This window comes from Erythrolamprus reginae, chromosome 3 (genome assembly GCF_031021105.1).
Source record: "Erythrolamprus reginae isolate rEryReg1 chromosome 3, rEryReg1.hap1, whole genome shotgun sequence".
NCBI classification, from domain to species: Eukaryota; Metazoa; Chordata; class Lepidosauria; order Squamata; family Dipsadidae; genus Erythrolamprus; species Erythrolamprus reginae.
The window spans coordinates 102809027-102834333 of NC_091952.1; the positions used below are offsets into that span (position 1 = coordinate 102809027).

Genomic DNA, 25307 nt, shown 5'->3' on the forward strand with positions numbered 1-25307 from the left:
TGCATCCGATACTCTCTCTAGACCAGTGTTTCCCAACCTTGGCAACTTGAAGATATTTAGATTTCAACTCCCAGAATTCCCCAGCCAGCGAATGCAAAAGGGAGAGTGAACTCTCACTTACTGGCTCAGCTCTAAAACTGTTCCTCTTTTTAGGATGTGCTTTCCTCTTGTTCAGGCAGAATCACCGCTCCTGTAACTGAATTCATTTTTTCATGTTTGATATTCTGGAATAAGAGTGAGCAGATCCTAAGCTTCTGTGTAACATCTTTCAGTTATTGGAAGTGTGCTGCATCCTGCCCTTCTTCAACTACAAGATTGTGTTAGTTTGAAAAGGTGCTCTCAGGCTCTTTTTTAAATTTTAATCTCTTCTTGTTCTTTCCTCAAGGCTAAGAGCATCTGCTTTGATCTCTTTCTTGGCTTCATTGCCCTTCCCTAAACTTGATGCAGATTTTGTGCAATTTCTTGTTCAAGTGTGCTGTCTGCAAGGGGAACAAGGACTTGAGTTGGGATCTCCCCAAAACTAAACATTTACTTCTTGAAATTCTTATGGATGCATCGGCCTTGATGATAATCCTGCTGACTCAGATTCAATTTGCAATTGGCTACTATTTTGAGATCATTTAAATAAAAAGTTTTAAATTATTTTTATATATTAAATATAAATATCAAAATAGTGAGTAAAAGGATAAGAAGAAAAGGGAAAGATATAGTGAGGACAAGGGGAAGAAACAAAAAAAATGTGACTTTATAATAAAAATATCTTAACATTTTAGACACATGCACACACACATTATTTATGTAACAAGTATTTACTTAACCATCCAAACCCAAAGTTAGAACATTATTTTTATCTCGATCAAAAAATCCAGAAGCAGTTTCCAAGTGGAAATAAATCCAGTTATATTCCTTTCCTTAATGTTGACTGGTGGCAGCGGCAACTGCTGAGGCGGCAACTGCTGAGGCGGTTCCTGTGGCTTCTCTTCGAGGACAGTGATGGCGGCGGGGGCCTGGAGCATGGGCGTGATGTTCCCAGTGCTGCTGTTCCTCGAAGAGAAGTTGAGTTAGCTGGTCCTGGTGGTGGTAGTAACTATTGAGGCAGCTCCGGTGGCTTCCCTTCAAGGAGCAGCAGCGCCGGGAACGTCATGTCCATGCCCCAGGCCCCTGCCATCGCCACTGTCCTCAAAGAGAAGCCACCAGAGCTGCCTCAGCAGTTGCTGCCACTGCCCTCAAAGAGAAGCCACCACCACTGCCACCGGGACCAGCTAACTCAGCGCCTACCTCATCATAGCCAAGGCAACACTTTGCTGCTCCCCTGGTGAGGAGATGAAGGCAAAGAGATGAGGTAAAGAGGTAAGGAGAGGGGGGCAGTGAGGGACAATGGGTGTGGGGGGGGGGGGGAGAGAAAAAATCCTTTATCGCGGGTGGTCCTGGAATGGAACACCTGTGATAAATGAGGGATCAATTTTCTCTATAAGAAATAAAGGAAATAGTGAGTCAACAGGGGCTGAGAACCAATTAAATCTATTTCCTTTATTTCTTATGGGGAAAATTGTTTCGAATACTGAACATTTCGGGTAACGACCAACTTTCCAGAACAGATTGTGGTCATTTGCCAAGGTTTCATGATATCTCTGAATTTCGGAACTTAGTCGCGCCCCTGGACTGGAATGAGTGGCACTGTTTGAAATGTTCCAGGATGACCTGTCACCAACATTTTTCACTGAGATTATGCACAATCCAACTTCTGATACACTAACCGACCTCTACCAGCTGTATTTGAACATCAAAACCAAAATGCGATCTACCCAGACCCGCATGACCAGATATAAAGGCCAGTTTATGGAAGACTACAGATCAGTACTGGCTAAACGCCAAAGATTCCAAAACAATGGCCTCAGCCCGGTGCCAAGACATGCCTTCCAGATGCCAGTAGACCCCAGAAACCGCCCAACTGTCGTAGCCAGAGATGAGCCAATGGACCTAGGCACTGCCAGACCTCACCTGAGTGAAGCCAAGAAAGCCAGACACCGAGCGGAAGGCCTATGCCTGTATTGTGGAGAAGCTGGACATCTTTCTACTTGTCCTCAGAAGAGACGTGGTACCACAGTTCCTGCTCTGATCCAGACCCACGTCCCAGTACAGCAGGACCAGGCAATGATCAGAGCCCGGCCTAAAAGAGATGTTAGGCTGGGCAGGCACCAAACCGAGTTCCAGCTCTACAGTAGATGACCCAAGACCTTTGAGACATCTGAGCTTAGCCACCTAGGTAATATTAAAAAATCCATCCAAAACCCTCCCTGCTACATAGTTGAGCCCATCGACGGCCACCTTTTGTTGTCCAGAGCCATTACGTTCATGACTCAATCAATTTAACCATTGAACACCATGAAGAGCCCATCCAATTCTACGTCACCAAAGGCCTGCGTTTCCCTATCGTCCTTGGCTTAGCTTGGTTAAGAACCCATAACCCCCACATTGTGTGGACCCAGAATTGCATTTCTTTTCCTAGTCTTCAATGCGTTGACCACATATGCCAAACCTGCCAAGTCCATCTGCCAGCCCAGCTTGCCAGCACCCTACCATCAGATATTTTAGACTTTGCCGATGTTTTCAGTGAACAAGAGGCTGACCAATTATCCCCACATTGACCCTACGACTGTGCCATTGACTTATTGCCAAATGCCAAGCTTCCTGGGGCGCGCCTCTACTCCATGTCAGAACCTGAATTGGCTGCCTTAAAAGACTTTGTAGACAAAAAACTGGCCAGGGGTTTTATCTGACCCTCCTTTTCACTACTGTCTGCCCAGTGCTCTTTGTCAAAAAGAAAGCTGGAAATCTATGTCTCTGCTGTGACTATTGCAAACTAAATTCCATTACAGTCTGTAACCGATACCCGTTGCCTTTGATCTCTGAACTCATGGAGCACATTAGAACAGCAACCATCTTCACAAAGATCGATTTGTAAGGCACGTGCAACCTGATTCACATCTGAGAAGGAGACAAATGGAAAACTGCCTTCAGCACCTGCTATGGCCATTTTGAATTCACCATGATGCCTTACCAGACTTACCAGTGCTCCAGCAGTATTCCAACATTTTATGAATGACATCTTTACAGATTTTTTAGACCAATTCATGGTTGTTTACCTCGATGACATTTTGATTTACTCCCCTTCCAGAGAAACCCACCTACAACAAGTCTTGCGATGCCTGAAAGAAAACCACCTTTATACCAAGTTAGAGAAATGCCAATTTTTACGGACTTCCATTGAATTCTTAGGACAGGTTAAGAACATAAGAAGAGCCATGCTGAATCAGGTCCAGCATTCTGTGTCACACAGTGGCCCACCAATTGTACATGGGGATCTTGAGCAGAAAGAGAAGGCAAAACCCTCCCTTTCCCTTGACCCCCAACAAATGGTACTCAAGGGAACCCTGCCTGCCTCAACCAACATAGAGGCGGCACATGGACATCCGTTTCAATAACCACTGATATACTTGGCATCCATGAATCTGTCTAATCCTGCCTTGAAGCTCTCAAGGCTGATAGCTGTCACAGCCTCTTCTGGAAGTGAATTCAATAAACCAATGACCATAAACCAAGGTTCTCTCTCTGCAAGGTATTACCATGGACACTGGGAAACTCAAAGCTTTGCAAACATGGCAACCCCAATGTCAAGTTAAAGATGTTCAAAGCATTTTAGGATTTGTCAATTATTACCGAACTTTCATTCTGAGCTGTGCCACCTTGACTGTGCCCCTCACTCGACTTCTTCAGAAAGGAGTTAAATTCCAATGGGGCAATGCAGAGCAACAAGCCTTCCTGACCCTTAAAAAAGCTTTCATGCAAGAACCTATCCTCCAGTACCCAGACCCCTCTCATCCTTTTGTCGTCGAAGCCGATGCTTCCAATGCTGGAGTGAGGGCTGTACTTCTTCAATCCTGCCAAGATGGGGGGCCCTTGTTACCTTGTGCTTACTATTCCAGAAAATTAAACCCAGCCGAGTGCCACTATACCATTTAGGAAAAAGAACTCTTAGCGATCAAGACTGCCTTCGAGGCCTGGCAACATCATCTGGAAGGAGCCCATCACCAAGTAGAGGTCAGAACTGACCACAAAAACTTGGAATTCTTCCAAACTGCCTGGAGGTTAAGCCAGAGATGGATCCGATGGTCCTTCTTCTTTGCCAGATTCGACTTCTGAATCACCTACATTTCCAAGTGGGATAATAAACAAGCCAATGCCTTGTCTCGCAAACCTGAGTACAACTAAGCCAAAGAACCGTTGCCGCTTCGTACCATTCTACCCCTCACGTTGATCGCAGCCGTACAAGATACGGTAGGTCTTCGAGAATTAATTTGGGAAGCGTAGTGCCAAGATGCCTTTGTAGACCAAGACACAAGATCTTGATGCTGATTCACCATCAACGTTTTCTGAAAACCTGCTACATTACCAAAACCTGTTATATGTTCCAGTGGGGCCACTCCAAGCCCTTATTCTCAACCAGTGCCATGATAATCCTGCAGCTGGCCACTGGCCTTTTCAAGATGCTACACCTTGTATCCTGAACTTTTTGGTGGCTCAGACTTTGCCATGATGTCCATGTCTCCTGTATCCGTTGTCTCCAAGCCAAAACAGCCACGAGACCACTCTCGGGATTACTACAGCCTTTGCCTACACCTGAAAGACCTTGGGGGACCATTTCCATGGATTTCCTAACCTGTTTACCTGTCTCCGACAGATTTACAGCCGTGCTTGTGAAGGTGGACATGTTAACCAAGATGGTGCATTTCATTCTTTGCCGCAGAATACCTACAGCAAAAATCACCACTCAACTATTTATTTAGCATATCTTTAGACTACACAGCCTACATGAAGCCTTTACTGAAGGCTTCATCTGATAAGAAACTGAAACAATCACGATTTTCATGCCCTAAATGCTTTCAGTAAAGTAACCAGCTGAAATTATCTTCTTCAAAATTTGAATTCAAGAGAGAGGGGTGTGGTCAGCGCTGCAGTGAGATGGCTTCTCCTTCGCACTTGCAGGGGGATGCCAAATCCCCACTGTTTGGGGGTGCGGATTCCAGACGGATTGGCCCGGAACCTCCCTGGAAGGATGTGTGAAAAAGAGGTCTTTGTCTCCTGCCGTAGATTTGTGATCTCGACCGGCAGTTGGTGAAACAACCTTGGTCGCCATAGCTGTGGTGACTACGTGCTGGGAAGATAGGCTTTGAACTGTTGAGAGTCATCTGGAAGGAGAAGAAACATAAGTTCTTGCGCTGGAGGCTGAGAAGAATAAAAGTTTGCTGGAAAGGGCAAGCAAATTTGCCAGAGGGGACCTTGATTTGGACTTTAAAAAAATTTGTTTCAGAAGTTGGGTGGAAGTGGAAATGGCTGCGGCTGTATTATTTTTTGGATATATTATTCGGCATTTAAATGAATTTTGAAAGTATTTAAAAACCTAAGAATTTTATAAACTGTTTTTACTTATGGAAGATGGGAACATAAGACTGGATTTTTGGAATTCGCATAATTCAAACTTTAAAGTTGCTATAGAAGCCAGAATTGAAGAATTGGGAATAACTGTGATTGCTTACTGAAGACATCTGCTGGTGAAGTTGAGGCAATATTTGGTTGGATTTGTTTTTCACTGAATTTGTCCTTGATACAATTGAATTTGGCAGACTGTTTTCTCTTTAACAAGTGATAAAGAGGAACTGAAAATAAATAGAAAGAGAACACCTTGGATTTGAACTTTATTAGAACTTGGAATGGGTGAGAAGGAAAGAAGGATACAATCTGTTTTGGAAAATCTTGGCTTCTGGATAATATAAAGGTTAATTGGATATTTGGATTGACACTGGAAGTAATTAATTTGCAACTAATAATTTTTTGGGGGGAGATTTATTATAAATAATGTACTGTACTAACTCAATACTGTTTTTATTATAGTATGAAAATATTTCCAAATGTATTGAAAAAGTTTGTATGGAGAAAAATAATACATTTCCCCCCCCCCCCCAAATAAATAAAATTTGAATTCAAAGCATTAAACTGAAAAATCTGATTTCTGAGACGAGGTTGCCTCAAAATACCTTGCTTGTGTGATCTGACTGGATGAAACATCATAAAGATAGCCCCTTGCACAGGGCAAGTATTATGTCAAATCCTAAATGATAATTTTAAATATAGTTTAGTAGTGGTACAAAAAATATGAGCTTAAAAAATAAGGGAAGGAATTGCAGAAAAAGTTTTGCAGTGCAAAACGTCGCGATGCAAACCAGTGGGTGAAACGTTCATTTATTTCAGTAATGTAACTTAAAAGGTGAAAGTTAATATGAGAGATATTCATAACATGCTGAAGGTCGCTGTTGAAGCATCCTGGTCTTCCATACCATCTCAGCAGTGCCACAGGCTGACAGGGTCCATGCCACGCCGCATTGAAGCAATAATTGCTGCAAAAGGGGTCCAAATGAAGTACTGAGTACATGTTTATACTTTTCAGAAGTCCAATGTTGTTCTATGTACAATCCTTGTAATTTCATTGATCGCATGTAATATTCTAATTTTCTGAGATGGTGGATTTGGGGTCACAATTATGACAAATCACAGCTTGAACTATTTTGCCTTGCATGTTATATCTCTCATATATTACGTTTCACCTTTTAAATAGCATTACTGAAATAAATGAACGTTTGCACGATATTCTAATTTTTCGAGTTTCATCTGAAAGTGGAACCCACCAGATCAAAACATATATTGAATAGAGTAGAGAAAAGTAACTATGCCAGATGCAGAGAGTTGGAATAGGGAATTTATATCAAAAGACAAATTCAGTATGATAAATTTTAAAAGGTATTAGAATGGATAGGCAGAGACTGTATAAGGTTGTATACAGTTAAGGTATCAGATTAGAAACTGGGAGACTCTTCAGTTCTAGTCTTACCTTAGTCACAAAAGTAACTTAGGTGTCCAAGGGCCAGTCATGCTCTGTCAGCCCTAGGAAGGAGGCAAGGACTTCTAAAATCTTGCCAAAAAACTGCAGGGACTACTCCAGGCAGTTGCCAGGAGTGAAATTGATTGTCAATCAGTTTTGTTTCCTAAGTGGACAGTTTGATTTCACAGAAGTTTGATTTACTTGAAGTTATATTGTTTTTAAAGTGTTCCCTTTATTTTTTTGAGCAGTGTATAAGCTATGGTAGGATCCAGCCAAGTGAGAAATTATAGCAAGTAATAGGTAGTAGAAACAGATTGACTTGAAGGTACCAAGATAATGTAATATGTACATATGTACATAGCGAGAGAGGGAGAAGGATAGTAAAATTTAAAAGATTGATAGCAAGTGGTAGGTAAGGGGAATCAAAGTTGAAGAAGTTGTACGAGAAATAGGATTGGATTTCGCAAGAAGCAATAGGAGTCCTTGAGAACTGAACAATCCAGCAGGAAGGCAAAGGACCGTTGAACCGCCTAGAACGCAGCAACGGAATCGCAACGCGAACCCCGAAAAGAAGCCGAGCCCAAGCGAGCCCAAGAGGGGCCTGGCCAACAGGTGGAGCTTTCGCCGAACGTCGCCGCCCACTCCATTTCTGACGTGTCCCGGTATAGTGGGTCGCATCTCCCCGCTTGTTTTTCCCAGCGTCCTTTGCGGCCCTCTGTTTGCCGCTGCTCGCCATATTGGGTTGCTTAGCGAGAAAGTGGGGGCTGGGGCGAACGGTGGTCGACGCGCCTCAGCCCTGGCTGCTGGAAGGGGAGTAGGGGGCGGGGGCGCCGACGGCGGGGGCGGTGACGGCGACCGCGACGGGCAGGAGAGCCAGGCACGCGGGCGGGATCGGGCCGGCCTCCGAGACCTCGCCAGCAACGGGGCCGGTGAGTAAAACAGGGGAGACGGGGCGGCTCAGCTGAGGGCTCGAAAGGGAGGCTCCCCCAGGCTACAAAAAGCCTCCGTCTCGTTTTCCCCTTTCGGGGGCTGAAAATCTCACACCCCCTCCCGCGGAGACGTCGTTATTGAGGTGCTCAATGGGACGCGCCTTCCCTTTCTACCGCCTCCCCCTTCAGACACTCCCCCGCCCCTTTTCAAGCTAAGAAAGGCCAGCGCTTTAGAAGGGGCCAGTCAAGATGTCAGCCGTGGTGGGTAACCTGTCTCTACTGTTCCGGCTGTTTTCACCTACCTACGCGTAGCCTAAGGTGGCCGGAATCGCTCTGGCACCCCGGATAGCCCCGACCAGGCTTAGCGGATACAAATGGCGATTGTTTGCCCCGCCGGGATTCTTGCGGGTATGTAGGCGCCTAGTTGCTTTTTCTTATCAAAGCTTTGGGTCTGGAACCTTTGTAACGAAAAGGGTTTATTTTTTTATTTATTTTGTCCAATACGCAATAATACACAATGAAGGTTATAGTAGAGAAGAAATACGAGATATAGGAGAGACTATAGGACAGGGGACGGAAGGCACTCTAGTGCGCTTATGGACGCCCCTGACTGACCTCTTAGGAATCTGGAGAGGTCAACCATGGATAATCTAAGGGTAAAGTGTTGGGGGTTAGGGGATGATATTACGGAGTCCGGTAACGAGTTCCATGCTTTGACAACCTGATTACTAAAGTCATATTTTTTACAGTCAAGTTTGAAGCAGTTAATATTAAGCTTGTATCTGTTGCGTGCTCTTGTGTTTTTGTGGTTGAAGCTGAAGTAGTCTTTGATAGGCAGGACATTGCAGCATATGATCTTGTGGGCAATACAGTGATATCTCGTCATACTTTTCAGAGGTCCGATATTGTTCTACCTACAATCCTTGTTTTATTGATCACATGTAATATTCTAATTTTCTGAGATGGTGGATTTGGGGTTTTCCTGAGCTGTACCCCATAATCATGCCAATTATGACAAATCACGGCTTGAGCTATCTTGCCTTGGATGTAATGAGTCTCTCATATATTACATTTCACCTTTTAAGTTGCATTGCTGAAATAAATAAACTTTGCACGATATTCTAATTTTTCAAGCTTCACCTGTACATTTATACTTATTAACTATCAAATACACAATACAAGTGCAACCTGTGGATGCCTTTAGAAATGACAGATAAGTACATAAGTACATATACTATTTTGTGGCTTAGTTTCTGGAGGGGGAAACAGAATTTTGATTTTCGGTATGGGGCAAAGTATACTGCTCAAAAAAATAAAGAACACTCAAATAACACATCCCGTATCTGAATGAATGAAATATTCTCATTGAATATTTTGTTCTGTACAAAGTCGAATGTGCACAACATCATGTGAAATTGATTGTCAATCAGTGTTGCTTCCTAAGTGGACAGTTTGATTTCACAGAGGTTTGATTTAGTTGGAGTTATATTGTGTTGTTTAAGTGTTTCCTTTATTTTTTTGAGCAGTGTACATGGTTGTAAAATAGTCCATATAAGTCAGTTATAATCTTAACTTTTAATGTTCCTACTCTGATTAGTGAAATAAAACAGTTAAAGCAAAAATAAGTTCATGAGCTCTCAAGAAAAAAAATGCAGAAAGAAAGGAATGTGAACACAATAGCATTTCTCTCTCAGTCTCTAACATTAGTTAATACAGCAATTGACATGTCTGAAATGTTTGGGGTTTTTTTTGTTCATTGAGAATCTTTTCCTCTTTAGCTGAGTCTAATATTTATCCTGCCATAGAGAGTTGCTGTTGATTGTTGATGGATATTCAAAGGTAGCATGCCTGTGAATACAATGATACCTCATCTTACAAACCCCTCGTCATACAAACTTTTCAAGATACAAACCCGGGGTTTAATATTTTTTTTGCCTCTTCTTCCAAACTGTTTTCACCTTACAAACCCAAGCCGCCGCCGCCACTGGGATGCCCCGCCTCCAGACTTCTGTTGCCAGCGAAGCACCCCTTTTTGCGCTGCTGGGATTCCCCTGAGGCTCCCCTCGCTGGGGAACGCCATCTCCGGACTTCCGTGTTTTTGCGATGCTGCAGGGGAATCCCAGCAGCGCAAAAAGGGGCGCTTCGCTGGCAACGGAAGTCCGGAGGTGGGGTTTCCCAGCGAGGGGAGCCTCAGCGAAATCACAGCATCACAAAAACACGGAAGTCCGGAGGTGGGGTTTCGAGGACTTCCGTGTTTTTGCGATGCTGCAATTTCGCTGAGGCTCCCTTCGCTGGGAAACCCCACCTCCGGACTTCTGTTGCCAGCAAAGCACCCGTTTTTGCACTGCTGGGATTCCCCTGCTGGGATTTCCCTGCAACATAAAAACACGGAGGTGGCGTTTCCCAGCGAGGGGAGCCTCAGGGGATTCCCAGCAGCGCAAAAAATGATGCTTTGGCTGGCAAAAGGGGTGAGTTTTGGGCTTGCACACATTCATCGCTTTTCCATTGATTCCTATGGGAAACATATTTGTCTTACAAACTTTTCACCTTACAAACCTCGTCCCGGAACCAATTAAGTTCGTAAGACGAGGTATCACTGTACTAGATAGCCACTGAGTTTACATACTCTAATAAGGTGGGATCAAACAAGCTACATCGTAAACAGGCTAACTACATTTATTGTGATTCAGTAAATCACCCTGAGTACATATAAGTAAAACTTCTCCTTTGTTCTATAGTTGCCAAATTTTAGAAGCTCCTGCTTGGCCTCTGTTATTGTCAGAGAGTTCTATATAAATCTTTTGGCCTTTCTCATTGGTGATAGGGATGTTCTTGATTCAAAAGCTTATTCCTGTTAATAATAAAGAAGACTAATCTGAAAAGTTTTCTTGCCGTATTTGTATCTAATTTGTATCTTCTAAACTGAATAAATTAATGCTCTTGGATTTGTTATAATGTGTATTTGTGACAGGATTGCCTCTTTAAATGTCCAATATTTGCGTTTTGTAAAAAAAAAGTATCCTATTAAATAAGTAAAAACATTAATCTGTTACATTATAAATACTACCGGTACTATAGTTTTCTGAGTATATTGCAGACAAGGTATGAGGTTTAGGAAAAAAATTGAAATGGGATTATTTTTTACTGTTGGCAGAAAGATTGAAGAAGGTTTTACAAACCTATATTCATAAAGATCAATCTGGTTTTTGTCAAAGAGACAATTAAGAGGCAGTGTGAGAACTATTATTGAATACCTGCAGTACCATAATGAGAAACAGGCAGCTTTAATATTTTTGGATGCAGAGAAAGCCTTTGACAATTTAAATTGGGTTTTTATGTTTAAAGTTTTGGAAGAAAGGGACTTTGAGGAAAAAAATATTTGAGGGATCAAAGCAGTTTATATGTCACAACAAGCAAAGATTATTAATAGAAATTTAAGTAGATGATGTGAAATTTAAAAGGGTACAAGATTTTAAAAAAGCTCCTTATATCCCCTGGTGTTTATATTGGTGTTTGATGTTTTGAATAGGGATATTAGGCAAGATGAGAAAATAATAGATATAAATATCAAAAAGGGAGTTTAGAGCATTTGCTGATGATTTAGTTATACTTTTCAAGACCTGAAAATTAATATATAATATTTATGAAGAAATTAAATGTTTAGGGCTTTAGCAAGTTTTCAAATAAATAAACAGAAAACAACAATGCTTGTTAAGAATATAATCTGTCAAGATTGTGAAATATTGACTAAAAAGTCTGATTTTAAGGTAGAGAAAAAAGGTGAAATACCTGGGGGATATATTGACAAATACAAATGTTAAACTTTCAAAGTAACACTGTTTAATAAAACTTATTAAAATGGGACTAATTGCAAGTACCGTATCTTTATTGGGTTTAATCTTTATAATTAAAATATTTATTGTACCAAAGATGCTCTTTTTGTTTACCAGTGCTTGTAACTGATACTCCATTTAAATTATGCTACATGGACATCTCTAAGTTTAATATGGCAAGGAAAGAAAACAAGAATTAGATACAAATTATTACAAGATGCTAAGGAAAAGAAGAGGCTTGGGTTTACTAAATTTTAAATTGTATTTTGATGCTTGTTGTTTGGTCTGAATAAAACAGTGGATGATTCCAAAATAAGAGGTTACTTGAGCTAGAGCAGTGTTTCCCAACCGCGGCAACTTGAAGATATTTGGACTTCAACTCCCAGAATTCCACAGCCAGCAAATGCTGGCTGGGGACTTCTGGGAGTTGAAGTCCAGATAGCTTCAAGTTGCCAAGGTTGGGAAACACTGAGCTAGAGGATCATGAATTAAGATTTGGATGGCTATTCATAGTGTGATAAAATTAAAGTAAATGTTTATTTTAATAGTAACTTTGATGTGCCTATCCTAAGAGTTTGGAATAAATATAAACCAAGGTTCTCTGCAAAGATGCCTCTTGGGGTGTCTCCCCTACCCTCAAATCTAAAGAGAAGTTGGAGTCAGAAGGATGTGTTTGCCCTTGGTTCATATATTTACAATTGAAAGAAAAATTTAAACTAGACAAAAATGCTATAGATTTGATTTTGTGAAGAATGAATTGGAAATCCTACTGAGTGGTACCGATGAACACATTATGCTAAGGTTATAAATTATCATCGGAATTCAACTTGGACAGTGAGCATACTCATTGTATGATTTGTAGGGGCAAAGAACTTTCAATATAATATAATGCTTGAATATCCAAAAGGTTTTTTTTTCAAGAGGCAAATGGACTTTCTTTGCTTTTTTCATGAAGACATTTCTCATCCAAGAATCTTCTTCAATTCTTGGATGATAAGTGAAATGTCTTCAAGGAATTTACTACTTTGATTAAAGAAAAGAATGCAATTAATTTTGTTTCTACTTGGAAACTGCTTTTCAACTTCGTGCTTGAGATGGAAAAAAATGAAACTTTGATTTTGGATTTTGATGATTAGATAGATTTGTTAAATGGCTAGCATATATGGTATTATCATATAAAAGTAACGAAGCTGACTTTTAGACAACTTCACTAACTTCATCAATTTGGGTGCCATTCATTCATTGTGGATATCAAAGTATCCTTTCAAGGATAGATAATCATTTTTGACCTCCAGCATTTTATGTTGCTACCTTACCTCAGGACTACAAAAACTGTGGTGATGTTGTGATATCAATGAAGAAGGCAGAATTGGAATTTTTGTTTATTCTACTTTGGGACTATATATCACCCATTTTGCTACTTTACCTGAAATGAGGAAAATCAGTGTAATTTCATTTTTTTTTAGTTTTTAGAAAAACTAAATATAAATCCTAAAATAATGTCCCTCCTACATGAGGTTTATAACAACAGTCCTGTGCCTAACAGTAACATATTTAAAACAATAGTTTGAGACAAACGATAAAATAGTCTCCAACTCAATTCCATCCTTACATGTGGAGGTTTCACACAAAATTCTGAACAGTAACTTTGCTGATGGGGAAATCTGGTAGTTGAAGATGTCACATCTGGAAAGCATCATATTTAAAAGAACCAAAAATATTTGCTTCTAAAAATAAATAGTGGGAAATGTGCTAGAGTAATGTAATAATTATACCTATGGTATGGCAGGATTGGCTTGCTTAGGTTTGTATTAACCAGTCTCTGCATTTTAGTTAATACAGTGATCCCTCGATTTTCGCGATCTCGATCTTCGTGAAACGCTACACCATGATTTTTCAGAAAATATTAATTAAAAAATACTCCACGGTTTTTTTGCTATACCACGGTTTTTCCCACCCGATGACGTCATACATCATCACCAAGAGTCACTTCTCTGTCTCTTTCTTTCTTTCCTGTCATTCTCTGCTTCAATCATTTTCTCATTTCTCTTTTTTTCTCCCCTTTTTTCTATCATTTCTCTCTCTCTTCCTTTCACTCTTCTCTCTCTCTCTTTCTTCCTCTCTCTCACTGTCTTCCTTCCATGCAGTTTCGCCACGCAGCCGCCTGCCCTGTCCGAACTGTGGTGGCTGCAGGTAAACAAAAACAAATGGGCCAGGCAAATGTGGTGGGAGGCACACAATTTGGGCGGTCACCATGGTGGCTGTGGGCCGGACTATAAAAAAAACTATGAACAAATCCCTATGCACACTGCACATACCTTATTTTAAAGTAAAAAACAAAATGGGAACATACTATTTAGAGGGGGGGGGAAGAAGTCTGAAATTCATATATGTTTATGTTTTGTTTTTAATTTTCTTTTGTTAACATCTGATTGGCTATACAAAGTTTTCTTGGTTTATAGAAAAATGTATAAAGAAAGAAGGAAGCACTTTGGCATAATGGTTAATAAGTTAGAAATATAATTGGTGTACTTTTTGAAGGAACATTAAGGGGGGAATTTAATTAAAAGAAAAGTATGTACCTAGATGACAACATTAGAAAAAAAAACTTTTGCAACTAGTTACTAACAAAATACCGCATTTTATTCATGGAAAATTAGATGGTACACTGTATTGTTTGAATGTATGTTGAGTGAAAAATTTTAAAAAATTTGCCCCCCCCCCCCAAAAAATAGTCCTTCTTTCCTCCGTCCCTCCATTCATTTCTTCTTCCTTCCTTTTCCCTCAATTTCTTCTTCCCTCCCTACTTTCTTCCTCTCCTTTTCTATCTCTCTCTTGCTTGCTTTCTCTCTCCCTAAAGGCGTGAAAGAAAGGGGCCAATTGCAGGCCCGCTTTCCTCCCCGCCCCTTGGCTCTCCACCTCCTTCTCACCGCCACCAGATGCTCAGCAGCAGACCGCGGCGGGAGCTTATTATATCGATCGGTAAAATCTTGTGCGCTCCCACGGGCCAGATAAATGGCCTCAGCGGGGAACATCTGTCCCGCAGGCCGTAGTTTGGGGACTGCTGCTGTATGCCTTTAAAAGTGATTGGCTAGATTCATGGAAAATAAGTTATTTAAAAACCAGTAATCTTGAAGACCCATTGTTATCTGTATGGAGGCAGTTTGATTCCAAATACCAATTTTAGGTGAACAGTGGTGATATCTGTCTCCTACTTGGGAGCGCTCTAGAAGTATTTCATTCATCACTATAAGAATGGATCTTATCCTGCTCTAGTAGGACTGTTCTTATGCTTATGTCCAATCTATCCAATCTCCATGGCTTATTATGAAAACTGCCTAATGATTTTGGACTGGTCTTTCTCAGCCCAACTACCCTCACAAGGTTGTGGGAAAAATAAGAAGCAGGAATATTGGGGTTGTTTACCGTCTTGAGTTTTATATAAAAGGCTAGATAAGAAGATGGTGATGATGCTTCCAATTTTTTTTTTAGCCATGTCTCAGGCTGTACAGACAAATGGCACACAACCATTGAGCAAAACATGGGAACTCAGCTTATATGAACTTCAAAGAACACCTCAGGTACTATAGTTATTTTTCTTCTCCATCTTTATATAGTAGTGTGTAGCTTGAATCATTGTATTGTATCGAATGTAATCTTCCATACCACAAATAGTTTGTACCAAAATAATTAGGTAGTAAGAAAGGTATTGCAGTTATAAAAGTAATAAAAATGTAGTACTTGTAAATATTAATTTCAATGGAGCAAGGAAATAATTTCTTGAAACACTCTTTTGATAATTAGGAAGCTATAACAGATGGGCTGGAGATAGTGGTGTCACCCCGAAGTCTACATAGTGAACTAATGTGTCCCATTTGTTTGGATATGCTGAAAAATACCATGACTACTAAGGAATGTCTACATCGATTTTGTGCTGATTGCATTATCACAGCCCTTAGAAGTGGGTAAGTTGGTTGACAAAAACAACAACACACCACCGCTGTTATATTACTGAATTATATTTTGGAATTCTGTTCATAGTGTAAACCAGTGATTCAAAGGATTTTTTTGGAGTTGAAACTGCATGGGATACAGCCAGTGATGCATGATATGGATAAGTCCACTGTTTTTCCCCATGCTGGTGTATGTGATTAAGGATGGTAAATTTAAGAGTAATTATTAAAAAAACACACCTCTAGATGCTTCATATTTCAACAAGAAAGTGGGGTAAATAGGAAGTGGGGGAAACAGATTGCTAGCAACTTTCAATGATATATGGAATTATAGCAATAAGACTACTATATCTCTTCATAGTGCTTTTACAGCCCTTTCTAAGCAGTTTACAAAGTCAGCATATTGCCCTTAAAATCTGGATCCTCATTTTACTGAACCTCAGAAGATTAACTATAGTCTGCTTGCTGCTGTCCCAGCTCTACCACACAGGATCTATAAAAATACTTTCAACTTCTTTATCCTCTGAATTTTTCTCCCTTCACCTATTATATGTGGCTGGCCACATTTGAGACTCAGAGAAGGTTATAAAGAATTTACAATCAGGATGGGGTGAGTATTTTTTGTGAGACAGGTCCTTGATGCTCTCTGAGCTTGATTGTTTTTCTTGAAGACATTTCATTATCCAAACTAGTTAACATTGTCAGCACTGACGATGTTACCTAGCTTGGGTAATGAAACATTTGTAAGAAAACCAAGCTCAGAGAGCACCAAGGATATTCATTTCAACCCTGAGCCCCAAATATTTTCCTTTATTGGCTTATGAGATAGGTTTGCTGCAGCAATAACTGATCCAAGAGCAATAACTCACCCGGAGCATCTTATATCCAAGCAGGGACTTCAAATCAAGATTTATATCCAATATAATACACTGACTCCAAGTAATGGTTGAAAAAGTAGATAGATAAAGAATTTGAGGTTTCTTGTATTGTTAAAGTTGTCATCAAATAATGTACAGGACTAAGAACAATGAGGGTCAGAGAGGATTTATCAAATCATTCTGTTAAAGTCTTTACTGCCTCATGCTGTTTAACTGGTATATCTTTGTCAATTATGTGCAAACCCTATGTCAGAATGGAGTATAACAAATTTGTTAACCTTCAAGAATTCACTCTAAATTAACAAATACCTGTTGCCAGTTTGAGTAATAAAGTATTGCAAAAGAATTTGCAAATATTGCAAATATGTGCCAACAATTCAATAATTGTACATTTTTTTTGAATTAATAAGAACATATTTTTGGAATTTTGTTTTAACTCTCAGAAACAAAGAATGCCCTACTTGTCGTAAAAAGCTTGTTTCCAAAAGATCTTTGCGACCAGATCCAAATTTTGATGCCCTCATCAGTAAAATTTACCCAAGTCGTGATGAATATGAAGCTCATCAAGAGAGAGTTTTAGCAAGGATCAGCAAGCACAATAATCAGCAAGCTCTGAGTCACAGCATTGAGGAGGGCCTGAAAATCCAAGCCTTGAACAGGTAAAAAATTATATATATATAGTGAAAAGATGCAGTAGTAGTGGGTTCTAAAACCTGTTGCCTACTGGTTTGTGCTCATGCACGTATGCAATACTTCTGCACATGAGCAGAAGTGTACCGGGGGACACCTTCTGTCTCCAGTGCTACCAGTTCGCAGAACCGGGAGCAACCCCTGCTGAAAAGATGGATATACAGATTTCTCTAGTTGGGTGATTGTCCTCATGCTTATTTGCATGAAGATTAATCTCCGTCTTCAGACTTCAGTATAAAAAGAAAGAATAGAAAGAAAATGTTACATACCAGAAAGCTAGATAATCACTTCTTTTTGAAATAAGCATTACTAGATTGAATAGACTAGTGCTCTGAATCTATATTGGGTAGTGTCAAATGTATATTTATTTGAAATAATTGAAAAGCTTACGTTTTTAAATAAATTTCTGCTTTTTTTAAATTTGAAAACTGGATCATGCAAAATTGATCACAACAGCCTAAATTCCAGTACTTCATTGTATCCAGCAACATTATAGCTAACTATAACACTCCGCAGTCTGCATTGGTTGCCGATCAGTTTCCGGTCACAATTCAAAGTGTTGGTTATGACCTATAAAGCCCTTCATGGCATCGGACCAGAATATTTCCGGGACCGCCTTCTGCTGCACAAATCCCAACGACCGGTTAGGTCTCACAGAGTTGGCCTTCTCTGAGTCCCGTCGACGAAACAATGTCATCTGACAGGACCCAGGGGAAGAGCCTTCTCTGTGGTGGCCCCGACCCCAACTCTGCCAGGGAGAAAAGGCAGCGCTGAAAGGCAGGTGGTGGGGCAGAAGGTTGGGGACAAAACAGGTGTGGTGAAGTGGAGGAGGCAAACAATCCTAGACCCAACATTACTACTGTTTAAAAACTACATCTATATAATTTAGTTGCCTGCTACCTTTATTCAGTATAATCTCCTTAAAGTTAAATTCCTATTTCATAAAATTATTGTATTTTTCCTATCACTTATATCCATGGACGGTCTATGTGATTTTTATTTTACATAGCCCTATCCCAAATTTGATTCCCCCCCCCTCTATCTCTATATGCTTTATATCTACATTTTCAATTTTATTTTTACTGAATTGAAAAACACCCTCCTTTATGAGGAAAATACTGCATTTCTAGATAATCTAAAGTAATATGTTTTGAATCTTAGCCAACGAGTCTTTAAGTTTAACTTAAAGGCTGTTGTAGCCCTTGAATCTATATCCTTTTAATATGCCTGCACAAATAAAAAAAAACACAGTTGATTGTATATGCTACCTTGGCATCAGCTTCGACACGTGTTCTTTTCTACATTATGAGCTGACTTAACTACTTCTTCTCACAAGTATTTAGAGCAGGGGTAGGCAAAGTTGGCTCTTCTATGACTTATGGACTTCAACTCCCAGAATTCCTGAGCCAATCATACTAGCTGAGGAATTCTGGGAGTTGAAGTCCACATTTCATAGAGGAGCCAACTTTGCCTACCCCTGATTTAGAAAATCCGCTTTGATATAGTTTTAATTTAGCTCGAAGTTGTTGATTCTTAGCAGACAATTTCACAACTGTGCATCCATAATAGGGCACATTGTTACTACATTTCAGAACTGAATTCAAAACAGCAGTAGAACTAAAATGCCGAATATCATGTACAAATGTTAGGCAATTCTTTATATTATGTAGCATATAGACTAAATGGTGGGTGATGGGTTGTATGTTGGATATGTGTATTTAATGAAAAAATAATCATAGCATGGATTGGACAAATTTTGCTAGTTGACACAAACACTGAAAATGAAGAACTTGGATTGTTTCTTAATTGTACTAACTAGGTTACAGAGAGGAAAGAAGCAACAAATAGAGAATGGCAGCGGAGCAGAAGACAATGGTGACAGTTCGCATTGTAGTAATGCTTCAACCCACAGTAATCAGGAGGCTGGACCAAGTAACAAAAGGACCAAAACCTCTGATGATTCTGGGCTTGAACTGGACAATAACAATACAACAGTTGCCATAGACCCAGTATTGGATGGTGCAAGTGAAATAGAATTAGTCTTCAGACCCCATCCTACGCTTATGGAAAATGATGACAGTGCACAGACAAGGTAAGCAATGGTTCATTTTTATTTTAGAAGCCACACTGAATATGGTAATAGATTAATCTTGTTGAACCTTGTAGGCTCTGTATGACTTCATGTAGAATAAACAATAGAAAATACTGGTTTGCTTTTACACATTTGTGGGATTGTTTTCTTTGTAAGCTTTCTATATCTGTCAATCTTCCTTGCAACCTGTAGGCACATAAACCATGTTTGCTTTTATACAGGTATATTAAGACCTCGGGCAATGCCACTGTTGATCACTTGTCCAAGTACCTAGCTGTGAGGCTGGCCTTAGAAGAACTTCGGAGCAAAGGAGAATCTAATCAGATGAATCTTGAAACAGCCAGTGAGAAGCAATACACAATTTATATTGCTACAGCTAATGGCCAATTCACCGTGAGTAACTTTGAGCAAAAATGCAGTTGGAAAAGGAATTGTTTCAAAATAAATTTGAATTCTATTCAAAATGTCATTGTGCCCAAGGCTAAACATACAGAGGCAGAGCAAATAGGGCATGCTGTCAGGATGTGTGGTGTTGACAATGTGTCTAAAACAGTGTTTCTCAACCTAGGCGGTTTGAAGATGGGTGGACTTTAACTCCCAGAATACCCCAGCCAGCAACGCTGGCTGGGGAATTCTGGGAGTTGAAGTCCACCCATCTTCAAACTGCCAAGGTTGAGAAACACTGGTCTAAAAGGTATGATCTATATACCCAGGCTTAACCCTCTATGTGGAAAATGTCTGAAAAGGATTTTATTTCTGTTTAATTTCACTTATAGTAACATAGCTATTTATGCATTACAATGTGAAGGAAGAGGGGAAAAAGCAAATGTGTGCATATGTTGCTAAAAAGAGGCGAGGAAAATCTAGTTTCAGACCATTGTTGATTTGTTTCTGAGCCTCTCCTCTAAGCCTCTCCTGTTCACTTCAGTTTCTTATACAATCTTAGCAGAATTACTTATCCCCTACCATGAAAGGTAAACATGTAGAGGGGGAAATTTCCAAAATATAATGCAAACAACCAAGTTCATTGTTGTACATTAAAGCTTCACCATTTATTATCTCATAAGCCTTTGCAGAGAACAGAAAGAGAGGACAGCCCTGACAAAAGGGGCAAAATATATACTCTCTGTCAAGTGGGGGAAGAAGAGAAATGAAGAACAGTGAGAGATGTTGACCATTAACAAAGCAGAAACATTTTTGGAGGAGGGAGGGGTGGCATACACTAGTACATGAACGCTAAAAATGGCAATGGGATAATTTCAGAGTCTGGAAATATTCTTGTCACTGTGCCACAGTTATTATTGAACAAAGCAATATTAAAGACACATTTTATCCTGCAGCAGTTGAACCAATAGATATCTCAGAATAAACAGATTTCTTATAGTATAGGATTTTACAGTGGTTTATCAGTGCAATATTGTGTCTCATTAAGCTGCTGCTTTGTTAATAGTCACCCTCTTGCCTTTCCATTCTCTTCTCACGATTCCCTCTTCTTCTTCCACCTCCCCCTACAACTGCTTGTTGTCTGGACTCCACACATTTGATGAAGTTGACTTTACAAAACTTTATGTGATTGTTATAATAAATGGATTAGTCTTTAAGATGCCATAACATCTTACTAACATGGCTAACCTACGCAAATGCATATAAACATACAAATTGAATATGCTAGGAAACCTCTGTTTCTATATCTGGGATTTTGATCTCTTACATGATGTGTAAGAAGTATGATAGGTTTTTTATTTTGGACATGATTTAAATATACCAGTGGTTCTAAAGCTGTGACCTCTTAATACAGTTCTTCATGTTGTTGTGATTCCCAACCATAAATCTAGCACTAATTCTGCCAAGAGCGTTAAGCTGATTGGCAGGAAGGTCAGAGGGACACCCTCACTGTAATTGCCTGATTGATCGGATTGTGAAAATATGTTCCAAGGTGCCAGAATAGAAGCTTTAGTTCCTGAACCATGTGAAATTTGTCTTTTCCCACAGTCTTAGGCAATCTCTGTGAAACAGTCGTTTGACCCCAGGGGTCCCGACCCCCAGGTTGAGAACCACTGAAATATACAGTGTGCTTCTTCCAACATCCTGGAAACCAGTGGAAACTTATTGCTGTTTTTACAGTGCCTAAAAAAAGAGTCTGCTTACTTTATTGGCTGCAACTCCCTACTGACTGGCCTACTAACATGCACATACCCTCATTTTTTTTTTCAGAATTAGTGTTTGCTGTAGTGAAGCTCACAAATTGTGGGAGCATATAAAAAAATATTGTAAGGAATCTAGCTCTGATATATTTATTCGTTACTGAATTGTGTACTTAAAATAAATTACATGACTCTTAAAAAGAACCAAATTAGACCTAGCCTCCCATACACATTGTAACAATCTAGTATAAATTTAAATGTATCTGGTCTAAATTAAACAACCATTTGTTCTTGATCTAGGTGCAAAGAGCTAATATACTGAATAGAATTGTGCATTGTTAATGGCAAGTAATTTAGGAAGCTAGTTCAGTCTGATTTTTGAATAAAAAGTCTGTTACATCTGTAACTGAGTTCATGATGCTGATATTAGTTGCTGTTGTCATGGTCTACCTACACCAGGCAACTGTGTTACTATTTCATTCCATGCTTTTAACAAGTATGGATTCTGTCCTGTGATATTGCTAATATATTTGATGAGGGAAAGTAAATATTTTCTGATTGTGATTGAAGGTGTTATCAATGAAGGTATCAGCATGAAAGATATTGCACAAAAATGCAGACAGCTAAAAGCTTTGTTACTACTTAAACCCCAAAATTTAAATGTTGATCTGATTTTCTCAAAACGTTAAATGTTTTTAGATCTAAAGATATTCGCTCTTCTGTCATATTCAGTGTTCAAAGATAAGAAATGATATAATATTTCTTAATTTCAGTTTGCAAAGCTGGAGTGGTTTTATTTATCTTGACGGTAGAGTGCAGAAATTTCAAGCGCCCATATTTGTGTACTAAAGTATTGGGCTCTATTTTGCAATGGGAAGGACATATTTTAAAAGATCTATAGCCTTTTTTTGTGAAAATATAACACCCTCATTTGCTCTGCTGCTGCTTTTCTTTTGGAACTGAAATATATGGTTTATATTAGGCTCTTCATAGCAGGCATGAATATTGTTGGCCAGCTGTGATTTATCAGTATTTGGTAATTTTCTAATTGTTGATTGTTGTTCTTTTGTTATTCATTCTCAAATGGCAATAACACTTTTCTATTTTTAACTTTGGCCCTATTTTTGGTTCCCGCTCTAGGTACTAAACGGTTCTTTTTCCTTGGAGTTGGTCAGTGAAAAGTACTGGAAAGTGAATAAGCCGATGGAGCTCTACTATGCACCAACAAAGGAACACAAATAAGCCTTATAAAAAGGCTTTGAGTTGGAACAATAATTGCTTTTATATCTTTGCTTTAAGTTGAAGTACTATCTTCCGCATCATGGACAACTGCACATTGACTGATTCCCCAATGAGTTTCTTTAGACAGTATTTTGTGTGGTATTTAACTTATATTTTTCTTTCTGAAGAACTGAATGATCAGAACATTCCATTGTTACTGTCGTATGTATTTTTTTGATTTGGTAGCTCTTGGTTCATGTGCGTGAAGTTAGTGGCAGCAAAATTTCTTTGGAACATGGAATGTTGGAAGGCTTTGGATGAGCAGACACATTAGCACCTTGATGTACATTGACAAAGGAACAAGAGATGCGATAATTCTGTTAGTTATATATGATTAAGAATAGATCTGTTAATAACTAATTCAGATGCTAAAGAAATAACGGGCTGGAAGAAAAGATAGATTGTTCATAGCAGTACCTGAAGTCTTATGCGATGCCCTGTAATTTGTCATTCTGCTTTGAAAATAAAAAAGCCACCCCATATACAACACTGTCTTCATTCCCAGTGTCCATGGGAATGCAATCTACTTCTTTTCCTGTTTTCATCATATTAAAGGTAAAATATTTTTTCCAATTTCACATTGTAGCTAAGAGAGCGCTAACTGTAATATTGTTGCATTGCTTAATTGCAGTTTAAAGAGTGACATAGAACTAGCTCTGAGAAAAGACTTTAGAGAAAGAGCATACATGTCTGAGACAATTTCCAAATTTTATTAAGCACAGTTCCTGAAAAGCTGATGATGCTACAATCATATAAACATTCCCAGAAAAAAAGGGGAGAATTGTACTAATTTGTAATGATACTACTTAAAAACAATAATAATGATGCATAGTTTTGATCCTATAAAAATTAAAGGTCATTACAATCCACATTGCATTTGCTTATACCACAAATGCCAAGTATAGTTGATATGGGAAAGTTTCTTCAAAGAAATTTGTCAACTTTTGCATCATTGATTACTGGATGCTACAATATGTAATATCATCCATAACATAGAAGACTTATCCTTCTATATTGTATGCCTGATATTTTTTAAAAAATCCTTCTTTTTACTGAAATGTTCCCCAGTACAGTTGAGAGTTTTGAATAAGCTAAGAAAAGAAATGTTAAAGAAAAGTGTGGACTTGTAGGGGATTAACTTCAATATTTACCAACTTCTTATGGTTGGTTGTCTAAAAATTATCTAATGTAAAAGTCAAGTAAAAAGAAATTACTGCAATTCAAAGCTGAGAATATGCCTACTAATTTGAAAGATCTGATGATCATACAGAAAGAAAAAGCTTTATAGTACTCTGTTCAATGTTAGAGGTTCCTGAATTTTTTTTACCAGTTTGTGCCATGACAGTTAATATGTCCAGGGTGGGGTGGGAAGATGTATCATGCTTATTCAGTTTTGTTCAGTATTTTTGGTGTAATGTACAAACTATATAGCTTGCTAGTGCATGTCCACTAAATATAATCAATTGCATTTCTTTTTATGTGAAAAAATGGTTTTGTATAAGCAAACATCAGGTGCAAAAAAGCTTGCTTTATGACCTATCCAAGAAATTGTTTAGCCCTAGATGCAGATCAAATATGGCATTCTGAAAAGATTTATCTGTCTAGGGGGAAGGTACATTGTTCCCAAGTTGGTGGGAAAGAATGTGAATTTTTAACTTCTGTTATGGTGAATTCTATAAGTATTTATATTTACTTAAATATATAAAGTAGCTGTTTTAATCAATGAATTGCACTGTGACTTTTTTAACGGATCAAGTATTGGCAGGTTTGAGACGTTGCCTTATTGCCACATTTTTACAAGCTATTTTGGAAAAGTGACAGTCCTGTCATTAAATGTTACATCTCTCATTCCTGAAGTTCAGAGATCACGGGTATATGTAAGAAATCCCAAAGAGAAATAAGAGCCTGAACAGGTAATAATACATCCTCTGTGACTAGCTAAGATCTGATGTGATTCATATCCATGAATCAGGAGCTCTGAAGGAGATGGGAATAATTCTGAAGAGGCAACTTGTCCATTTAGTGCCTCTCTCAACTTCTGCCTAGAACTAACAATTTCTCACTATTTTCTCTGCCAACAGCTTTTCTTTTCTTTGGTATCGTATATAGTGATCTGTTATCTTTGATTGTTCTTCTTGAGATTCTCTATCTGCGCAATAGTAAAGGGAAACTATCACGGATCATTCGAATTATCCAACAAGTACATACTGACCAAAGCAGCTGATTATTCTTCTTGTGAAGGTGTAGGATTTGGAAGGACAGATATTCCTCATTACAGTATAAACCAGGGGTACACTATACATAAGTTTGAAGACGTCTGGTATAAACTAACTGCCCTTAGTATATTGAATACCTGTATTAATATGAGTGCAAGCGTAAGTGATTGCTTTTGTCCCTAAGGTAATTAGCTATCCAATAACAATCCTGATTGATAGTGGCAATGTGAACAATCCTGATGCATGCTATTTTGCCTTTAAAATAGCTACTTGGGAAACTTTCTGAACTGCTTAAAAATCATTAGGAATAATCTTGGAGGTATGTTTGCAGTTTTATCCAAAAGGGCTAAGTTT

The 25307-nt window shown here is 39.0% G+C and overlaps 1 protein-coding gene across 2 annotated transcripts; it reads left to right on the plus strand.

Moving 5' to 3' along the window:
• The first annotated feature begins 7663 nt into the window (after positions 1–7663).
• Positions 7664–24460, plus strand: RNF2 (ring finger protein 2). Of its 2 annotated transcripts, none has more exons than XM_070746321.1 (7): positions 7664–7866; positions 15192–15280; positions 15504–15664; positions 16974–17189; positions 19040–19312; positions 19534–19705; positions 22597–24460. In XM_070746321.1, the coding sequence occupies exons 2-7, from the start codon at positions 15194–15196 to the stop codon at positions 22696–22698; spliced, it is 1011 nt and encodes a 336-aa protein (XP_070602422.1). In that variant the 5' UTR covers positions 7664–7866; positions 15192–15193; the 3' UTR covers positions 22699–24460. The 2 variants fall into 2 exon arrangements, with proteins under 2 accessions (XP_070602422.1, XP_070602421.1); XM_070746320.1 differs by lacking the exon at positions 7664–7866 and adding an exon at positions 7879–8274.
• The last annotated feature ends 847 nt before the right edge of the window (positions 24461–25307 follow it).